General features: G+C 37.6%; 1 protein-coding gene across 16 annotated transcripts in view; it reads right to left on the reverse strand.

Annotated features, from left to right (window-relative positions):
- Positions 1-23508, reverse strand: part of DMD (dystrophin) — a 2092562-nt gene that overhangs the window by 1112680 nt on the left and 956374 nt on the right. For all 16 annotated transcript variants that reach the window (XM_053201917.1, XM_053201921.1, XM_053201923.1 and 13 more), the window contains 2 exons: positions 22996-23190; positions 3319-3491 (listed from right to left, as the gene is read on the reverse strand). In XM_053201917.1, coding sequence (XP_053057892.1) covers positions 3319-3491; positions 22996-23190 — 368 coding nt within the window. The remainder of the gene's footprint in view (positions 1-3318; positions 3492-22995; positions 23191-23508) is intronic.

The following is a 23508-nucleotide window of genomic DNA, read 5'->3' on the forward strand; positions in this document are numbered from 1 at the left end:
ATTCTGAGTAAGATGTCCCTATTCCACTCCCCAGGGATGCTATTCTAGTCATCTGGCATAGCTCATATTTATTAGCCTATATTTTACTGCCTGTTTGCCCAATTTCTCTCCAGGAATGGAGAGTTCTTCAAGCAGGGACTAAATTTAGTAATCTCTATGTGGTGCTCAGGAAAATGGGAAAAATATAAGAATGAATTAGAAGGCATAAAGACTACCAAAGCCAAAATGCCATCATTTTTATCATCAAAATTGTCAAGCTTAATTGAGTCATTATCATGTATAAGCAACCCACTAAGCACTCTCCATGCAATGTGTCACTTAATCCTCATAAGAACTCTATGGCTTAGAAAATATATGTATCCCATTTTATATAGAGAGGAATTGTAAATCAAACCAAGTAAAGGAACTAGCTCAAGGGCCCATGGCTGGCCAGCAGCAAGGGCTGGAATCCAAAACAGGTTGGATTCTAGAGCCTGTGCTCATAAGCAATGACTTAAAACAGTTTTACCTGAGACTAGACTAGAAGTCAAAAGAAAGTGAAGAGCTCCTGACCAATTCCTAGAAATGGCAAGTTAGAAATTAGGATACTAATTCCAGCCACTGGGTATAAGAGAAGAATGAGTCTAATAGGGTTAGAGGTACTCTATCCTTTGCCAGACATAGGAAAGACCCTAGGTTTCAGGTGAGATTTCAGTTTACCCACTTAGTGGATTGGCATTAGTGCTTCTGCTTCTTTGAAACTCTATGGTTGGAGGTAAAGTGAAAGGGAAACCTTTGTATGAGCCTGTGGGAAGGGAATACCTAGCTCAGTGGCCAAATATGACATATATAATATGGGAGAGAAGCCTCAAAAAGCAAAACATTTCACCTCTGCCTTAGTGCAAGAGTGGTCGGTGCCTACAAATCACAGTAGGCACTGGCTACTCAAGAACCTTCCATGGTTCGTAGGGGGTGGTGTTGCTGATCTGGATGGCTAGGAGAAAACAGAGAGAAAAGAACAGAGACAGGAACACCCCAAGAGTCGAATGAACACCCCTAAAAAGAGGGATGGCATTGACCTCACTGCAGTAGCTGGCAGAGGCTCATAATGACTCACAGTGGGATAACGAGAAAAGGTGCACTGTGGTGGCATGCTAAGTTTGCCTTTTGCAAGTGTATACGCAGGGTCATTGAGTTTCTTTTGTTTTACCAAGACTGGCTTTGGATTCCCTAGGATCAAATGTTTTCCAGTATTTTGAGATAAACTATTAAATGATCCAGGGAGAAATAGTGTCAGATTTCTGGGAGGAAGCTTGAATCCAGACACACTACACATCCACTTTAAACTCAGTATAGTTGACCACTGAATGGTGTGGGTCTTAGGGGTGCTGATGCCCTGGGCAATCAAAAATCCACATACAACTTTTGACTCCCCCAAAACTTAACCACTAACAGCCTAATGTCGTCAGAAAGCCTTACTGATAACAAGCACAATCTATTAACATGTATTTTATTTATGTATTATACACTGTATTCTTATAACAAAATAAGACTACAGAAAAGAAGATATTATTTAAAAAAATCATAAGGAAGAGAAAGTACATTCATATTCCTATATTGTATTTATCAAAAAATTACCTATACAAAAAAACAACAAGTGGACCCTTTCAGGTCAAACCTGAATTGCTCAAGAGTCAAATGTACCATATTAGCCCTGAGAATATTGCACAAAATAAAATATGGCTCTTGTCTTTAAAGGAGCTTGTACGAAAAGAAAAAAAAAAGGTGGGGCACTTGGGTGGCTCAGTTGGTTAAGCCTCCAACTTCGGCTCATGTCACGATCTCATGGTTTGTGGGTTCGATCGAGCCCCTCATTGGTCCCTGTGCTGACAGCTCGGAGCCTGGAGCCTGCTGCGGATTCTGCTTCTCCCTCTCTCTCTTCCCCATCCCTGCTTTCTCTCTGTCGCTCTCTAACTCTCAAAAATGCATAAATGTTAAAAAAAATAAAGAGCTTGTGTAGTAGGCAGAAAAATAAACAAACTGATTGCTATGTTGTAAGTTCTAGGAGTAGGTCACTTCAGAGCAGGTACTCTGCGGGGACAGCCACCAAGTCTGGCAATATTTGCAAACCCATAAATGGAATGTTGATTTGATATTACACTAAATGTCTAAAGAATATTTAAGTTCCTAGATTTTATAATCAACTCATAGGTGAGACCTGTAGGAGACAAAGGCCAGAGGGGACACAAAATTTTTGGGAATCTTCAAATCAATTTCATATTGCTAGAACAGAATTTGGAGATGTTGTAGGACAGGCAGGGATGGATAAGAAGGCTGAACAAAAAAACAAGGGTCATGTGAAGGCCTTAAATGTCCAATTAAGTGTCTGTACTTTATAGTAAGGAGAATGAGATTCCAGTACTGAAGTTCTTACACGTCAGAAAAACAATTCTGGATGAAAAATAACGGGATAAAATGGGAATGATTATTAGAAATAAGTGAGATTTCTGCTATAAGTACCAGTTTAGAAACCCACTGTAGTAAAAGAAGAACTAAAATAGAAGTAAGGATATTTCAAAATGGATAGGTAAGAGAGTCATTAAGGAGGTTCGAGATAATTATTAAACATGATTCTATTTTCTCTTAGAATAAAGAAGACTGTACTGAGACTACAAATCTTTAAAACTGTTTTAAATTTAAATCATTAGGACTCCATAACTTTTAACCTAAAATTTGAAAAGAAAAGAATATATTACCTTCTTGTGGTGTGAGGCTAAAGAATGCATATGAATTTTTGAAAATTTGGTCAAAAGCTAGATATGTTAATTCAGGTAAACACTGAAAACATTTTAAATCAACTTCACAAATTCATCATAGCAAAAAGATTAGGGAGACTTCAACATGTTAGGACCACCTTCAAAATAGAAGCAATAAATGAAAATCAACTTTTCGCTGATAGCTTACATTTCAAACATATAAATCTAAATATCAATATGTTGTAACTATATAGGACACAGATTTGACCAAAGATACACATTTTTGAGTGCACGTTTTTTTAAACCACTTCAATTAACCAACAAAACCTATTTTTAACATTGCGTGAAATTTTCAAAGGAAATAGTGCTCCGACCTAAGGTTAACCCCAGTAGAGAATAAGCGCTAGAATGAAGCTCATTAGTCTGTTCATCAGTATTTGTTCTCGCTCCACTTACCTTTTTCCAATGATAGTAATACTTCTCCCTTCTCTTCCTCCCTACCTTTCCATGGAAAACACTGGAAAGAACTCTAGAGTTCCCTGAAAATAAGTTTATAATTCAGGAAAATAAAAGTGTTACCTACCCTTGTCGGTCCTTGTACATTTTGTTCACTCTTTCCCATTGGAAATCGAGCCGTGAGAGAGCTTCCTGCAGCTTTGCCCTTTCTGCAGGAGTGGCACTGTGCAAGGCTGCTGTCTTCTTATTGTGAATGATGTCAATCCGACCTGAGATTTGTTGCAGGCTGTCTTTTATGTTCTGCAATATAGAAAATTTGAAACACTTTCAGAAATGAATCAGCTGTCTATGTAGAGGGAAAAAAAAGAAATTTATAAACCCCAGAAATAACAGTCTTGCGATTCTTTATTTTTAGTGCTTCAAGTTTTTATTTAAATTGTAGACAGTTAACATATAGTGCAGTATTAGTTTCCGGAGTAGAATTTAGTGATTCATCACCTACCTATAACACCCAGTGCTCATCGCAACAAGAGTCCTCCTTAATGCCCATCACCCATCTAGCCCGTCCCCTCACCCACCTTCCCTCCAGCAAGTCTGTTTGTTCTCTACAGTTAAGAGTCTCTTATGGTTTGCCTCCCTCTTTTTTTCCCTTCTCCTATGTTCATCTGTTTTGTTTCTCAAATTCCACATAAGAGTGAAATCATATGGTATTTGTGTTTCTCTGACTGACTTATTTCACTTAACATAATACGCTCTAGTTCCATCCACATTGTTGCAAATGGCAAGATTTCATTTCTTTTTTCTATGGCTGAGTAATATCCCATTGCATATATACCACATCTTCTGTATCCATTCATCAGTCTATGGGCACTTGGTCTCTTTCCATCATTTGGATACTGTTGATCAATCTTGCAGTTCTTACTTACTGACTTTTTAAAATCATCATACCTGAAGCCCAGTGATTTCAACAGGCTCAGATTGAGTACGTAACTCACAGTTCTCATCTCAATACAATTGAATCACTCCCTTCATCTTAAAGCTCTATCTTCATTTGGCTTCTGTAACCTGAACTCTGATGGTTTTTCTTCTACCTTCTTGTCCACTGCTTCTCAGTCTCCTTTACTGAACCTTTCTCTGACTGACCTCTTAATACTGGAGTGCTCTAGCTTCGTTGTGACATGTATTTCCTTCTCTATCTATACTCCTATTTGCTCACATGACTATAAACACCTTCTACACAATGATGACTCCAAAACTTTTATTTCCAGCCCTGACCTCAACTTGGAAAAGAGAGTCACAAATCCAACTGCTTTCTTGGCTTGTGGATGTCCCATGAACATCTCAAACCTAATGTAACCCCAGCCAAATTGTGAACTGCACCCCTTTATCCTTCTCTTTTAATGGTTTTCCCCATTTCAGTAAATGACATATCAATTAATTGTTATTCAGGTTGACAACCTTAGAGGTATCCTTGACCTTTTTTTTTTTTTTTTTTAGTCTCCAGTATGCAAGTTGTTACACAATCATGTGGACTCTACTTCCAGGACATGTCCAGAATTGGACCCCTTCTCATTACTTCCTTTGTTATAGCTTTGAGCTAATCTATGATTGTATCTTATCCGGATTATTGCAATGGCTACCTAATGAACTTCCTGCTTCCAGTCTTGCTTCTCACGTAGTCAATTCTCCACACAAAAGCCGAAAAGATTTTTTCACAACATAAAGCAGATCGCATTTCTCCTCTGTTCAAAATCGTCTAATGCATCCTCATCAAACCCATCATCTTTACCATGGCCTACAAAGTTCTAAATTACTTGGTTGTATGTTGTCTACCTTCTAATCTTATCTTTTCTTAGTCTCTATTGAGTCTAGAACATTTCAGCCTCATTAACCTTTTTGTGTTCAAGTATGCCAAGCATTTTCTTGCTTCAAGGTTTCTTGGTGTTCAAGGTACTTGCTGTTCTCTCTGCCAAAAATATCCTTTCATTCTAGGACATTGATATGACTAGTTCCCTCCTTCTTTCTCAGCTCAGAAGAGACTTCTTTACCACTCTATTTTACATAGCAGCCCTAATTACCATGTATTCCCTGTATTCTTCATTTTTCTACATGCTATTTATGATTAACATTAAATTATATACCTACTGGTCTTTCTACACCACGAGACTAGACCCAATGAGTGCAGGGAATGTTATCTGTCTTGCTGTCTACTGGGATTCTGGAACTTAAAACAATGCCTAGCATATGGTAGGTATTCAATGTATTTTGTTGACTAAATGAATAAACACACATATCCTATAAGTTAACTACAAAATTTTTATCTACATTATATTTGAGAGAAAAAAGTCACCAACCACAAGTTCATTATGTAATATACACCTTTAAAATGCTGATTTTCAAAAAAAATTCTCAAAAATTATGTATTTAGCTAGTCTTACTAAATATGCAATTGGTTATTTGACTCATCTGAATTGTTATAGACAAGTCAATTGAGCAAACATTTATTGAGTTCTTCCATGTACAAGGATCAATATAGATAAAGGAAAGGTAGGTAAAACATAGTTTCATTTGCTTTATTTTAAGAATTTTGAAATTGATGCTACTGTGGTAGTAAGGAAGGGTGTGGTCTGGAGAACTGAAGGGAAAATAATAGTACAGAAGCACCAGCTAGATGACGGGAAAGAATTTCACGAGTAGTCTAAGCGGTACCAAATATTTTCTGGAAACTCAGAGAAGGAACAAATCCTACACCATATTTATCCACACACTGAGGACTCATGAAAGAAGTGTAATTTGGAGTGGACAAAGCTGAGTAGTTAAAGTAGGACGGGCATTATGCTTGCTAGGCTACACACATACAAAGACAGGGAATATGAGCAGTCATACTTGACTGACTTTTTGCAAATGTAGAAGATTAGGAGAAGATGGGTCAGGAGGAAGAGGCAAGAGATGATTAGTAATGTGTTTAAAAACTTCTGAATGTAATTCAGTAGCCAGTGAGGAACAATGATTCATAAAATAATTATGATGGAGAATTTCAAATACTTACAAAGCAGGAAAATAGTACAAATACTCCCCATGAACCTACTGTCCAGTTGCAGTTCTTATAAAGTCATGGACAACTTTGTTTCATGATACTCTCACCCATTCACTTCCTCGACTGGATTATTTTGAAATTTATATAATATTTTATGTATAAATACTTAAGCATGTTTCCCAAGTATGTGAATTCTTAACAAGGAAAGTACACAGACTACCATTATCACACACACAAAATTAAAAACAAAACCATTAATGTGACTGACCGTCTGGTTGGTATTCATGTTTGAGTTGGATTGAGAAAGTTGTTTAGGAAGAAAAGTTGGCAGAACTCAGTGACTGTGTGTCGAGTGAAGAAGAGGAAAGACTCTAATTACCCCCAGGTTTTTGGCCTGGGCACCCAGAAGAATAGTGGTATCACTGAGTAAAATGATTTCAGATGGATCAAGAGGTTGTGTGTGTGTGTGTGTGTGTGTGTGTGAGAGAGAGAGAGAGAGAGAGAGAGAGAGAGAGAGAGAGAGTTTGTGTGTGTGTGTGTGTGTGTGTGTAAGTGATATGTTCCATTTTACATGTGGTCACATTGAGAAGCCTTTGGGGCCTCAGACTGTAGATATCCCATAGGCAGCTGGCATCAGATTTTTTAGAAGAGAAATGAGATGGTGACTATTGTTTGGCCATACATCTTTTCCCATTTGTGCACAGTCTGGGCTTTCTGAGCAAAGAGCACTGGCATCTGGGTTAAAGGATGATTGAATAGCAAACATACCATGGTTTTCAGACTAGTGCATTGCTTCAGGAAGATCTGGAAACATACCTTTTCCACATCCCTTTGTTTATGTTCCAACTTACAGTCTGAGAATAATACACCTAAACCCTTCCCTGTGTCTAGAGAGGATGTGTTGACCCCTTGGAGCAAAGGTCTCTGTTTCTGTCCCTCTTTCTGTCAGATATGCTGGCTGCTTTACCTAAGTTCTGATATCCATAAATTTAGGGGGTCTCTCCCATACTGCAACACCTGCATGCACAGAGAAACACGTGGCCCTCACTGCATTGTCCCACAAGATTTCGGGCATGTGCACGGGTGCTAAGATGCTCTTGAGTAATTGATGATGTGCTATGTTTCTTGTCAGAAAAATTAAATAGGAATGTAAAAACTTAATAAGTATCAATAAAAGGAATATTTTTGTGTATTTTCACATAAAATTGGGGAGGATTTTAACAGCGTATGAGATGGAGACTCGGCCAGATAGGGTGGGGCTATTGCTGAACCTGCAGCTTCCCAGAAGGTACTCTCAAACAAACTGCACAGCTTACAAAGGGCATCAGGAGAGAGGTTATGACAGATCTTAGAAAGTATTCCTGCCTCATTTTAAGACTTCATGACTGTGATGCATGAAGACCTGCCTTTGTGGAGGATGAAGCTATAGAAGCAAGTGAGAGCAGAGATAATATAAGTTGTAAGGGGTGAAAGTCACTGCTTATGCTAGGACTCTAAAAAAAGCAGCTGTGTTCCCAGGTAGAGACTGGGTAAGACACAATGGTTATGGGTGATGTGAATAAATTTCAGAGAGAGAGACAGAGAGGGAGGGAAGGAGGTTGTTTATAAAATTCCAAGGTGTTTTCTTTAAGTCCCTGTACACCTTATGATAGGGAGGCCTTAATTTGTTTTTGTTGTTGTTGTTGTTGTTGTTGTTAAGCAACCCAATTTAATGTGGTCAGAATACTTACCTGACAGGTCAAGTATTACCATGTGAAGGAAGGAAAGGAGGCACACCAACACAGAAATAAATTGTGAGATTACTTATCTGGAGGAATGCAGGTTAAAATTATGTTCAACCAGCATTAAATACAGAATTGCTAGCCACCGGAATCTAGTAGGTGTTATTTCATTGCACAAGAGATGGTCAGAGTGCTCAGAGAAGTTTGTTGGAATAAAAAAGTAAGAAGCAAGGTTGCCTAAGGATGAACCTTTGTGAAAAGGGAAGGTCCAGGAAGGAGATGAGTGCGCCCAAAGAGTAATTGTCATCAGACCTAGGAGGAAAGCCAGAAGAGTACAGTATTTCAAAACCAAGGGAAGGAAGTGTATCAGGAAGGATGGAGGGAGCTGCCAACAAGCCTAACACAGCTGGGAACAGGAGTGAAAAGGCAACTGGCTATTCAGGAAGTCATCGGTGATCTTCTCTGGAGCAATTTCACCATCTTCATAGTGTGAAACTATAAACCTGGATAGAGTAGACAGTCTTCCGCTGTCACCGTCTTTCACTACAAAATTGAAAATAGCTTACTGTTACATTGTGGTTCACTTTATTTGACATACAGCACTTTGCTATTGAGGTTAAGTTTACTACCCAAGCCTGAAAATGCAACACAAATTTCAAAAGAACAGAATGGATTCAGTATATGTTAGCAATGCCCTAGAAATTACTGCAATCAAACATTCGCCTTATATGCTTTCTTCTCTTTGATTCACGTGGTGAAATTCCATATCATCTTCTGACAGTTCTGAACCTGCAGCCTTGGGTAGAATAGTTAGGGCTATCCCACGAGCGTGATTAGGTCAGGTGCCAGGAACGTGCACCAACAGGACTTCTTTGCTGTTTCTGTTAAGTCAACTGACCTGGGCATCCTGATTTCACTACCACTTGCTCTGGCTCAACTCCTGACGATGTAAATCGTGGCCTCCATTTTAGTATGGCTGCCAGACCAAGGGCAACAATTCAGAACTCTGACAATTTCTCCATGTGACACCAAAAGCCAGGTGACTGGAACGCTGATTACCTAAATTTATACTGGGGCAACCAGTCAGTGCAACCAGTTTGCCTTCACGTTGGAAGCCCACACAATTAAAATAAATAGCTGTGATCTCCAATGGGGATAAAATTTAAGAGAAGGGAAGGAGGATTTTCCCCAACAGAACAAAAGTCATCTACTTATGGCTTTGATGTGGGTTGTGTGTCTATGTGTGTGCATGTGCGCGTGTGCGCGCGCGCGCACACACACACACACACACACACACACACACACACAAAACAGGTAAATATATTTTCTCTCTGAGGATCTGAGCTTGCCAAAGTTCCTGGTTTCAATCCAAATCTCTGGAGAGGCCCCAGTTCTCTAGAAAGTGGTAGAATTGCTCAGAATCGAATTATGAATGGTTTTAGCAATGCTGGGCAGCATGTTGCAAAGGCAGGAAAACTTTCTATCTTAAATAAGAAAAGCAAAAAGCAAAAACTGGGGCAGGGGATGTCACACTCCCTGGATATCTAGATAATAGCTCCTTGGTGCATTCTCAGAGAATGCTGTCAAAATTGGCTGGAGTCCAGGAAATCCTTTTTTAAAGTCCCTACACATACTCCTGTCCCGGAGGCACTGCACACAGAAAAATGGTATATGCACCAAAGAAAATTCTGTAGCAGTTTCCACAGTTTAAAGTCAAAGATGAGATCTTTTATAGCTTTTTACTATTTTGGTTTGTCTAGAAATAAGTGATCTTTATAGTTTCTGACCCTCTAAAAATGAAACCATAGTCCCTGTAGTTGCTATGGTGATAGAAAAATCCTTAGGATCACTACAGAATATATTATTTTCATGTCTATCCCTGAATAGTTCCTTATCTTACCTGAAAATATGATGGCAAAATCATGAGGTATCCCCTGTTTAGTAAACATTTTCTCTTAATTTTGATATGCCCCTAGGAATTAACCTCCCTACCCTCCATCTAGATTCTGTCAGAGGTTTGTTAGTCACTCTTACTGCCAAAGGAAACTTTCATTTCCGGAAGGCACTTGTACATGAGTGCATAAGATTTAGGTCTTTGGTATTTTAAAATAGCATTCTTGCCGCTCTGCTTCACGGCATCAAGTCAAATAAGACCCTCATTTATACACTGCTAATAGGGAAAAATTAGACAGCGAAATAACTTTCTCAACTGAGAGATGAGGTCTGGGTATGTAAAATAAGGAAAAAAGAGAAGATTATGAACTTTGATGCTATAAGTCAGGCTTCCAGTTGAAAAGCTGGTGGTTTAAATAAGAGTTCCTTGAAAACACAGACATGATAAGATGAGCTTAAACTTTGACATAAATGATATTTAAAAACATGAACCTCCCTTTAGAGAAAATCAGGTTTTTTAAAAAAAATGTTAATGTTTATTTTTGAAAGAGAGAGAGTGGGGCGGTGGGGAGAGAGTGGGGGAGACAGAGAATCCGAAGCAGGCTCCACGCTGTCAGCGCAAGGCCTTGATGTGGGGCTCAAACTCATGAACCATGAGATCATGACTTGAGCTGAAGTTGGACGCTCAGTCTACTGAGCCACCCGGGCGCCCGAGAGAGAAGCAGTTTTTTAAAGGGGATTCATAACACAAACAATGTGAACCTAAAAGTACTTTGTTGATTCAAGTACCGTGTAATAGTGCCTTCAATGGGCTAAAAAGAGAAACTAGACACTACAGACCATTTATCTAGGGAACGAAACAAGGGACCTCTTTGCCAATTAATCAGGTTGAGATAAAGTTCTCAAGTAACTCTTCACAATGCTGTCTTCTCTATCATAAGGGACGGATTTCTGCTGTTCAGTTTTTCTTCCATTTAAGGTAAAGCAGCAACTACTCCCTTGCTGTCAGAATGTTTCATTACAGAGCATGGCTTTGCCCACCTAAATGGTAAACCTATTTGTATGAATGTCAAAGGAGATACTGTGGAAATTGAACAGGGCTGGAGTAGGGGATGGTGGTATTTGATAAAGTGAATTTATTATCAATCACTTCTGCTGAAAATAAACTTTTAAGAAGTTACTGAAATTTTAATTTTGTGTCTTACGTATTTGTCTCAAAAATACCATTAAGAGTACCATTAAGAGTGCCAGTATGGTCTCTAATATTTAAAACCATCACTTCCGTTGTATCTTTCCTGTCGTCAAGAAAATAAGTGGGCATCTCACATATACAAACAGAAAATTCAAGTCAGCACTTGCTTAAACTGTAGCACACAATTAAAAAATAAGGATGCTTATGATTTACAGGCATCTGTAATCCTATTTATACCAAGGAGTAACATCAAACACACCTCCATGAGTTTAAACCTCTTACCAAGGCAGGATTTTAAATATGTTGATTATAGGATGTGTAGGCAAACATTAATCTGAAATTTTGTCTTCTGTTTGAAAGTTTGTAATAACATATGCAGACATTATTTATAAAATCTTTACTTCAAACTTTGCCAGTGTTCCCTTAGTAAAACTGTTTCAGCAAGTGGAAAAAAATCTGTATTAGAATTGAAATAATGCAGTTCCAGAGAAATAAACATATAAACTAAAATACAAGATAATATGAAAAATATGAAATTGATTATTTAGCATACTTTCCCTTGAAGGTGACTTGCACCCATATAATGACATTCTGGTTTGAAGTACACTGAACTTCATTATATATAAATATAAAAATAGATATTGATATAAATATAGATATATAAATGCTTCCAAGTGATTCCTTAGTCTTCATTTCTCAAAGTGACTCATGTGAGCAGCTGGTTATAAACACCTGTAATTCTTTTTTTTTTTCTTTTTTTATTGTATTTACTTCCTGAAGGAAAATTCGATTTATTGGTTCATCAACAGCTTCCTCACTGCCTCCTCTGCAGCATTCAGTACTGTTATGCATAACCCTCATCACATAGCCCTGGCGTCCCTAGTCTTACCTCATTCGGCTCTGCCTCAGCTTCCTCTCTATTTCTCTGTCTACCTCTGCCATCCTATTTCTTTTAGTCCACAGACACCTTGCTGTGGCCTTAAGCAGAATCTGTCATTAAATGGCTGAGTCCCTACATCTGCCAGATGCCACCTCTGTTGTGCCCTATTAGCAATAGGTCTTTGATGCTATGTTGGCATCTTGCCTCTCCCGCTTTCTACCTCCGCCAATAAGATCCATTTGTGTCAAACTGATATTTAAGTCATGGGCGTGGGGCTGAGATTGTCCACAAAGGTGGGGTTAGAAGGAAAGAGGGTTGGGACATGAACATAGGAAAAGATACATATTGTGAGCAAGTGTGGAAGAAGAGCTAAGAAATTACCCCTACTTTTCCCCATATGTACATCTCTAATCGAGATCGTCTTCTGAACTCTGACTTGTATCTATCCAACTGTCTCCTTGATATTCACGTGGATGTCTAGTAAACATCTTACGCTTAACATATCACCACTAAACTTATACCAAATCTTTCCCCCAACCTGATCCTCCTGCAATCGCCCACAGTATATAGTTTAACGGCAGCTCCATTCTCCCAGTTGTTCATGACAAAATTATTCGTGGTATCCTCGAATTCTCTCTCTCCCAGCCTACACGCAAATGGCCACCAAATCCTATGAGCTCGACCTTTGGAATGTGTCCAGAATTTGACCCTGCCACCGCTCTGATACACACCACCATCTCTAGCTGGGATAATTCTGAATATGGGTATAATAAGAGTGCTTTCTTCATAAGGTTGTTGTGATGACCATATGACTCACCATAAGCAAAGAATTTAAAACATGTCCTGGGACAAAATAAATGAGTGGTAGCTATTAGTACTGTCCAAATTCCAATTACATCCAACTACAGATATTTAAGGGCTTTCTCCTTTATAAAACTATTCTGCTTCAGCTTTCTAAATTTTGAATTGCTTTCTCCTCCTCATGAATTCTGTTTCACATATTCCTTATACGGTATTTTGGCTATGTTATGCCTTTCCTACCTTCGTTACTTCCTAACTTGTTTGCATAACTCTGATATGTGTATCCCATTAATGTCACAAATTACGAGAGTGCAGAGATCAAGTCTTATATTTCTCTTTTAGAGTGTTAAACCCAGTATTTGAGCATTAATAAGTATTTGTTGATTTGAAGGGAAAAGTGGAGCTGAAGCTCTGAATCTTAACTTGCTTATGAAAATCCAATTTGAATGGAATCACTGAACCTTAAGATTTTGTTACACTGTTCTTGAACCATGGCAGATATGCATTCAGGTCCCAACAGATGTTGTGAGCTCTTCAGTTATTTCCCTGTTTATTCTACTTCACTTTTACTGGTTATTTAGCTATTAGAGTAAATAGAAGAATAACAGTCCATCTGCATTTCTGGCTAAGTTGCTCCATGGTTTCCTCAGATACCTCAGATACCTAACGCCTTCATTCAGAATTACCTCTGCCCCTGTTTCTCACATGCCACAGAGCATCGACAAGAAAAGAAAAATGCAAAACCTTCACTTTACTGCCCCAAGTATTCCTCAAAGACAATGATTCTAGTCCATCAGCACCAGCTAAACTGGAAACAATTTCACAAGTCATTTTGCGATAGGTACATTTTGTGTTGAGTTGCGCACATTGTCTAAATCACTTTATTGAAAGTCTTGATAGAAAAATTGGCTCTTGCACATAGCAAAGCAGAGTTGTAAGGAAGCAAATGCTATTTCTCTTCAAAATTAGACATATGGCATTCTATGTTTCCATTTTTTTAGAACCAGGGCATGCTTTTATGTCTTGTGTAACTGAGTTGAGGAGGGGCAGGTAGGTTTTATGGAGAAAAATTCTAAGGCAATATAGCAATCGAGGGAAACCTAAAAGAAATGATTACCACTGAGGAATGGGATTTAAAACTGTGGACAGGATGTTTTTCTTTCCTCTATTTCCTTTATACTCTTTTTATCCTGTATACATATGCCATCATGAGCATATTATTATTTTGACAAAGAACTGAAAATCCAGTATGAGTAATCAATCAAGTTCATAGATAGCTACTATACAAGATATAGTTAAGTCTGTAAGAATACAAATGACGTACTCTGTTTTGGAAAAAACAGGAAACTTATTTGGTAATATTTTACCTATTTTATACATGATTAATGTTGTTGATGTTGGGAGAGCATGCATTCCATCGTAAGTGTTTTTGATGGGGGACAGAGAAAGCAAAACCGGTGTCTCATACCATCGTTCTGAGATAAACCTAAAATTTAAGAATGACAAAACAAAACATGATACAGAAGGAGGATCCTAACATTCTACTTCCTATCTTTACCTTTGTGGAAGCCCCACAGATACCCCAAATGCTGAGAACATTCTTTACTCTTTTGTCTAAGGTGTGGCAAATTCAACTTGGGAATTGGGAGTAAATGGTGCCCATTAATTATATGTGGTTTACAAAAGAAACTTTTTAGTTCTTTTCCATGAATGTTTAACGATATGCATTAGGATTTAGAAATAAGTAGACTTGGAGAAAAGTCACTGAATTAGAATGAACTATACACAATTGCCAATATTTGAACATTTTGATCTACATAATGTCACTTCATAAGGCTCAACTGAAAGCTATTATAGTATTAATGTGGTCATGATTACCTACGTAAGCAGGAAAATGAATACAGAGTAGCTTTTCTAAATGGCAAAAGGAAAAAAAAATAAGTAATAAAAATAAATCTCGGAACTCCAAGAAAGAGAAGCTTCAATGCTTTAAAACAGTTTAAATCAAGTTCTTTTTTTTCATAGTTCTGTAATCTGAACAAAGAATTGTAAATTACTGAAAAGGAGTTGGGAAAAAATGAATTCAACAAATTTCACTGGAAAACAAAACTCAAAACAATAAAACAAACTGAAAAAACAGCTTCTTATTCTTGGTAAAAGCCATAGCGCAGAGAAACTTGGAATGATCTAGAGTTTTCACAACCTCAAGAGAAGTACAGAACAAAGAATTATTTTTTAGTACCTGAAATTAATTGAAGAATGGAAAAGTTTGCCCCCACATAAGTAATACTTAGCGTTGGAAATATAGTAAAAGAAAATGAGCATAAATAAGATTCTCTAAAAGAAGTTTTTGTCAAAAACAAGTTTTTTTAGACTCCGTGCATTCTCGTTGACTTTAAACTTTTTTTTTAAACTTTAGGCTATTTGTCAAATCTGGAAACAACTTTATGTATATTTTATGCGGTTGTCAACATGTTATTTAAAGTATTTTACACATAAATATGCAATTGTATAAGGTTTACTGCTTTTTAAAAGACCAGTTTTAAAAGATTATTTCCATAAAAATTTAATTTATAATGATTTTTAAGATTTTGGGTATTTGATGAAGTAAGACGGGTCTTACAAATCGTGAAATTTATATAATTACACATTTTTACAAGAATTTTTTCACATAATCCTACATGCTTTCACTTTATCTCCACAAGTGTACAGCTGAAAAGGCTGAGACAGGTATTATCATTAATTTCAGTTCAAAGTTCAGAAAACTGAGACTTACGTGATTTGCTCAAGGACACAAGCGTCAGATGTGGGATCTAAATCTAAGTCTTTTCTGTTCCAATTCAGTGTTTTACCATATAATGCAAGCTCAGTGTACGCAAAATATTACTAACATTTTAATTACATGTGGATTTCCTGCCACATACATTCATAAGTGATTGGCCTAAAAATCAGTATGTCCAAACCTAGATAGCATAAATGTCTCCATGCTAGTATATGTGCACAGATTGTTGGAAGTCACCTATGTCTGGATGATTTAAATCAATGACCAAGAATATAATATAAAAGAGTCTAATTTTGTTTCTCCTTTTAGGCTTGGTACTGCTAGATTAACTTAACAATGCTCTGTCCTCTTAGATCACGGAGTCCCTATCTGGATTTACAAGACTGCCGTTCATTCATCCAACAGATTCACACTGAGTGTCTATTAACTGCTTGGTACTGTTCTAGGACTTGTAGATCCAGTGGTGAACAACAAAAGTTACTGTTTTTCTGCCTGGTTGGTTGTGCATGTGATGTTTGCTGGTCACCACAGGGAACAGGTCAGAAGGAGCAGATAGCTCATTTGCAAACCATTGCAGGCGGTGAAAACTGTATCTTTTGCTGTTGCTGACTCACTATCACCATTTTAATAAATGCAGCGCTGCAGTTAAATGGATATATTTACACTTAAGTGCATGTTGCATGTGTCTTCAGATTTATAAAACCCTGCACTACTGTTTTCACATTTGGGGTAGCTGAAAATAATAGCTTTAAGCAGTATGAGCTAACAAAAATGCCTTGAGACCCTATGTAACTTGGTTAATAGAAGAGCACACAACTTTGATTTCTAAGGGAAAAAAAAAAGATTAGAGAAACCCATTAGTGGCTGTTGTGACAGCAGTCATTGGGGAGTAGATCTATCTGAAAATTGAAAAAGAGCAAACGGCGCACCAAAGACTCAAACTCCAGTTCATTTTCACTCTCTGGAATTTGTCTTCATCTGACAGATGAAGGCAAGACCCTAAATAAATCTAATTCTTATCCTCTGTATGTCCCATCCAGCTACCAGGCTCTACATTAATGACATATCAAATTGGGAAGAGTGTTCAATCAAAAGGCATTAAAGTACTTATTAATGAGATTTTTCTGAGCTTCTAAAGAAGAATCTTAAAGTTATTTTTAGTGGCTCTGTGGTAAGTTATCCTTTTGCTTTTTCTGCGCGGTTTATGGTCCACATGTGAACAGCACTTCGTAAATACAACAACGGATTTTGTCCGAAACATTCTCCATAGGAGGATGCATGGTCCTGGCAGAACTAACAAATCAGCAATTATATATCACACATCAGAAGATGGCATGTGACTTGGTCAAAGAAGAGAATTGGTCATGAACAGAAGGGAAACCTCCCCAGAACTGAATTTCGACCTCCGAACTTCCTCCAGCCTCATGAATTGTATGTTTTAATGTGGAAAGTTCTGACTTCTTGAATTTATAGGATGGGGATGATCCAAATAGTCTTGCTGAGAGAAATTAAGCAGGAGTGGTTCTCAAAGTGCATTTTAGCAAAGATGGGAGTACACTACAGCTAGGGAGCCAAAGTAGGACAATGGTTGGGCCTGATGAAATAATGGCAGGCAGAAGAGAATGGATTATCTCCTGTAAAAGAGAGACAAGTGTACGATATAAAAGAAAACTGTACTAAAATCACAAGTAAATATGAGCTGGCCATGGTTACGATGCAGTAAATATCTATAATCTCTTCACTAGAAGAGGAATGAAAAATTAAGTACTGATAAAATGACTGAAGTACGATTTAAATCACAGTGACTAGATTAATATTTGTAAAGTAATTCACAAATATAAATAGCAAATTGAACAAATAAATCCCCAATGATAAAAACAGTTGAAGAAAGTAATTGTATTTATAGCTGAATGAATGTGTTAGCTGAAAAACTTGATTTTCCTCAGAGAAATCACTAAATGATTACATTATTCAAAATGTTATATGTAGTCCAAAAGATCAGTTTTTACAATGTGGTAATACATTTAATTTAAGTAGAATTCAAAAAGCATTTAGAATCAAATTTTGCTTTGACATTTTATACGCTCCATGATTACTTAATTTAGAATAATTGCAAACTCCTCTTGTTGGAATATTATTAAATCGGTGAAAAAAATCTAACGCTCTATGTAGTATGCCCCTGCGCTACAAGGTGTGCAGAAACATTCATTCTTTTATTTGCCTTCAGATCTTTGGTTCAGATTTGTACGTGAGGTATCTCCTTCTATTATTTAATTCCCTTAATACCAGGCTAAAAAAGTTTGCACATGGTACTAGTTTTTTCCTCATTCAAATGACCGGCATCATTAAGCGTGTGCTCAGATGTGATGAAATAGATTCCAATGGAGAAAGATCCTGATCAGAGAGATAAGATCTCATTGCCAGGGCTTTTGCCCCTGCTTCAAGGCAAGATGAGGACAGAAGGCATAAACATCGGTGAGAAGAAATCTTACATCCCTCAAGGAATCCTCTGCCAAATTCACAGGACACCTAAATTCTGCTGAGCCCCAAATCTGCTGAGAATAGGTCTTTATACATCCATGCTCAAGTCTCTGTGTGGATAGAGAAATAAATCTGTTGCCTCCACTTTGAAAACATTACCAGGGTCTGGGAATCTCTCGCAACCACCCTAGCCCAGACCACCAGAATCTCTTCTCCAATTGCTCCCCTTCGTTTTACTCTTGATCCCTTTTACGTCTACTTAAAGCACAAACCAGATCATGTCATTCATCTCCTCAAAAGTCTACAGTGTCTCCTCTCTCAGTCCGAGCAAAAGGTACTCTTTACAACGGCACCCGGGGCCCTCCACAATCTGCACCACCCACAGGCCCTTTGATCTGGGGTCCTACTACCCTCCTCTGACTTTTTCTGCTTCAGCCACACTGGCGACCTTGCTGTACAGTGATCAAGCTAGGGACGCTCCCAACATGTGGGCCTCTGCCCTGACTATCCGCTCTGCCCACACAGCAAGGCTGAGCACTAGGATGACTCCCTTCGTCTCTTCAAATCTTTGTGCAAGTGTCCTTTCCACCCTACTTAAAATTGCAATCCCACCTCTTTCCATTTCACCTACTCCTACCCCTTTGGTAATTTGATATCCCTTATCCAATTCTGTGGGGTATTTTTTAATAACAAGTATCATCTTTAAATATACAATATTTACTTATTTATTACTTCTGCGTTTGCCTACATGCTGTCTCCCACTGCTATGGCAAAAACGGCAGGGTCCGTTGATTTGGTTCACCATTTTTTAAGCACTTAGAGCGATGCCAGGTACATAATAAGAGCTTAATAAATACGTTTGAATGCAAAAATCCTCACTCCTTAGATTAGCAGCTTGTCCTAACAATTTCTCTTAGGTCTCAAGGGCCCCACATAAAAGCTGAACCAGTCAAAGAAGACTGAGCGACTTTGCTTTACAGCCTTTGGCTCATTAAGCTCACAACAAGCTCTTTCAAGTGCTGTTGAGGTTGAACAATAGCTGTGTCTGCTTGGATCCTCTCTAAACTGTGCATTAGGCCCAAGTGCCATGTCAACATCTGTGAGCTTTTTTCACATGTCCACACTTCCTGTCACTCTCTTGCCTACCAAAACCACAAACAATTTCTATTCACCTCAACCAGAGCATGTGTACTATCATCAGCTTAGAAGAAAGAAGTGAGATGATTCATGTCTGACTTCTTTCTTTCCTTCCCTTTCCTTTTCTCTTCTTCCCTCCCCCCCTTGCCTCCTCCCTTCCTTCGTTTTATGGAATCTTGTTAAACCTTCATGGATTCATAGACAATGAGAACTCAGGACATTTTTCCTACAAACTGGGCATGACAGACCTCCATATTCTACTGTGTTTTGTCCAAATTCATGTTTGGTATGCTCCACAGAGAACCCGAGAAAAAAAACCTCGTGAGGTAGTATGGTACAGTGGTTAACAGCTCAGACCCTGGAGCTGTGTTGCTTGCGTTCAAATCTGTGCTCCATCAATATGAGCTGCGCCAACTTTATCAAGTTACTATTTCTTTAGTTTTTTTTCATCTTCAAATGCAGAAAATAATTTTTCATATTTCATAGATTTGTAGTGAGGATTAAATTAGTTAATATAGGTAGATTATTAACAGTGCCTGACCAGTGGATAAAAACTAATTCTTATTATAGCAAAAGATTAAACCCCATTGTCACCCTTATTCTAATCCATGCTCTTATTTTTGTCCTCAAAGCTTACTTTATTAATGCCAAGGTCTAATTAAGCAACTTAAGGGGCTCCTTAGTGGGGAAGTAGCACAGTCATCAAACTGAATGGAGTGTTTTCCAAGATTTCTGTTAGTAAATGCTGACTAAACAGTGTATATGCTATTATTTCTTTCAAAATTATCGAAGGTTGGATGCCCTAGAAGCAGATTCTAAGACTAGAACATATAGGCACATGATTTACTTGGGAATGATCCCAGGAAGCCCTGGTAAGGCAGTCAGAGAGGATAGGTGAGAAAACCAGTTGACGACTGTAATATGAGGAAGATTTCTACTGTGCACAGTGGGTCTCAGTCTTTATCCATAGAAAACTACCTGTCACTGGTTGAGGTTTGTTGGGAGATGGTGGGGAGGCAGAGCCTTAACTCCCTGACACTTATGAGTCTGGACGACTAGAGAGAGCTCTGGGCAGAGTCCCAGGCACCTGCAGGTGGCAGCTGCCAGTCACAGTACAAGGAACCCTGAGTGTGGAGGGGGTATGGGTGAGGCCCCAAGAATACTGGAGATGCCAATACAAGTGAAGTTTTCAGTAAAGTCAGGTATATGACAGCATTAGGATAAATCCTTTCCATTTGGGCCCCTTAAATCATTTCTGCTTTCACGAGATGGTAAATATTTAAAACTCTCAGGGATCAAACTTTTGGAAACTTAAAAAGTTCTATGTTTATGCTTTATTATCATTTGTGTTGTCGTAAGAACAACTTAATAACAGGCTTAATATGATATCTAGCCTCTTACTGTTACCTATAGGCTCAATGTCGTACAGCAGATCTCTAGAACTGATTCCATTTGTACTTCATACCCACTGAACAGCAACTCCCCATTTCTCCCTGCCCTGGATCCCTGGCACTCAGAGTTCTACCCTCTCTTATGCTCACACTTTCATAAAAGGCATGTTGAAGCAGGCTTTCACGACTTAACGTAGTAATTATATTTGAGCAAATTGTATTAAGACAGTTCACAGTTTTTCTTAAAAATAAAGTATAAGCCATTCCTCAAAGTGATTGAGACTTTCAAAACTTTAAATTCTTTCAAAACTATTGTACTATCATTTGTACAATGGTTATAAATTTTTATATACAAACAAACACAGTCAATTGATTCACAATGCGAGTATTGGCTTTGATATAAGAATAAATAGTTTTTATGTATTTCTCATTCATTGCTAGTTATGCCTTAGCTCATGTATTAGCTATTAAATGCAGATTTCCATATGTAAACAGGTATTTATCTGCTTTGTTTTTGTCAAAATGATTAGGTGGCTTTCTAATTCAATAACTCTATGGAAATTATATGGGCTATATTAGCAGTATTATGTTCAGAAAGTAATTATTTTAACTTATTATACATTACTTGTATTGTATTGTACTTTCAAGAATATGTATGTTAAACCACAACAATGCCTACTACAGTTCTGTAATTTGATTCATGCAAATCTGTCAGGAATAAAGTCAACCACAATTTAATTTCAAACCTTCCCAACCAGCAGCTGTACAATTTATGTGCTACTTTTCTCTTTTGACTACTGGATAATGACAATGATGAATGCCTTCAAGAGGAAATACATATTCATTGAAAAGACTGAGATCAAAACTATCCTCTTCAAAAGGCCCACAGAGGTAGGAAGCCCATTTCCCTGCTTCAGGAGATTTGTTGGTGGTGAGCTGGAATTATGCCCAAAAATGCATCTCATGAGGATTCAATAATCCGGTTAAATTAAACCTGCAATAATACCTCTTTACAAACCACAGTAATCAATACCATCACAATTGGCAATAGCTAGAATACTCTTAAATACATCTGGAAGAACAAATGATTGGCTGAGCATAGCCAGGGGCCCATCATTCTGAGTGTGCCAGGTTAAGAGGTATGGAGACAAAGATATTCAATGGGCAACTTAATAAGTTTAGGGTCACTGCTCTCCTGGCCCATATGTCCACGAACATGGAATGAAATGAATATTACCTCATTAGCAGTAATTTACATGTTGAATGACAATGATGAACTTATAAACTGTGCTGTCATGTGAAATTAGTGAATGTGAATAATGACAGGAATGCTGGCATGTATCCTTTATCAACTGATTGGGTTTCTTTTCTTCACTGTATCCGTCAGCGATCTGACTTTTATTTCAAAAATACTAAGAAAGAACACCATACTGAAATGGATGGAATAGTTCCAGAGATCCATGCATTTCTTATTTTATTTTAGCATGTAATTTTATAGCTTACTTGATACAACATAAGATAGGAAATTCAAGCGACTCAAGATACCGCAGCTCTGATTTCCAAAACAAACAAACAGCTTTATCTATTTGTACACCTATGCAGACAAATGTGTGATATGGAATGAGTTCTCAAAAAATCATTTAGAGTATAAGACACTTTGGCTAATAGGTGCTGCTGACAGTGAACTTACCTTCTGTCTATAATCTCCCACTATTTGCATTGAAAAATACCAAGCTATACTATTTCATTCTGAGTGTAAAATGTATGATCTCAAAAATTATCTTGAGGCCCACATTATTGTGTACATTTTCTTGTTGCTGCGTTCATTTAGGTTCAGATACTTCCCTCTATAATTCAAAGGCTATTCCCTCATCATGTTTTGCCTTCATTTGGGATTCAGAAATTTGCAGTTGGTGGTTTGAAAAAAACAAAGACAAAACTGGATTTGGTTGGTAGCCTTTGGCTGGTAATTTTAGAGAAAATATTTCATTGCTTTCTATTTGATTAGACTCCAGATATTATAGTACTGATACTGGAACTAATTCTAAATTGAATATATATATTAAGTTAAAACTATAGGCAATAGATATAATTTATTCTTTTGTATTTTTTAATAGATAAAATTTAAAATCTCCTCTAATTCCCTCTTTTATGGGAGGAGAAAGGAATGTATTAGGTGCGAATATACTGTTCCCCTATCAAAGCTTATTTTTGGGTGAGTCCTTTCTGCCCTAAATCGATGTGAAACTATTATTTTTTGTTTCTTCCCTCTTTTAGAAAGTCTCTCAACATTAAATATTATAAAATCCCTCTTCTATGTTTCTCTCTCTACCCTGGATTTCTACAACTAAGCATCCCGTGGAGTGTGCTAGTAATTCGATAGGGGAGTCAAAAGGCCTTCAGTGTGTACATTTAGGTCAACTGTTTTCTTCCTGCAAATGATCAAGATGAGTATCTTGTAAAATTTAACAAAAATGCTTTGCTTTTACCTTCAGAGACTCCTCTTGTTTAAAGAGATCTTCGAAATCTTTAGCACGGAGGTCAGGAGCATTAAGAAGTTGTTCCACTTCTGACAGGGCTTGTGAGACGTGAGTGATCTCAGTCAGGTAAGTAGAAGGCACATAAGAAATTTCCAAAGGCATGTCTTCAGTCATCACCATCATAGATTCTTCATGGACTGTGTGCTGGTATAGATATACAAAAGAAGAATTCTTTTAGCTTCCTAATAATGAAAAGACCTCTACTGAATTTATATAAATTCCAGTCTAGAGCTGGCAGAGGGCTGAAAATGAACAAAAATCCATGATGGTAAGTCTAGTAAAAGGGTTATTATTTATATACCCTCTTCTTGCAGAAAGTGTTAGAAGCGTTTAAAAATAAGACATACATACACGTTAGTACCACGAATATAAGAATGAAAGACCAAGAGCCATAAGGTCATGAGAGGGATGGTTTTACTCTAAGAAAAGGATGATTTTCATAATTGGTTTTTAAAATGTAAT

Source organism: Acinonyx jubatus, chromosome X (assembly GCF_027475565.1).
Source record: "Acinonyx jubatus isolate Ajub_Pintada_27869175 chromosome X, VMU_Ajub_asm_v1.0, whole genome shotgun sequence".
Taxonomy (NCBI): domain Eukaryota; kingdom Metazoa; phylum Chordata; class Mammalia; order Carnivora; family Felidae; genus Acinonyx; species Acinonyx jubatus.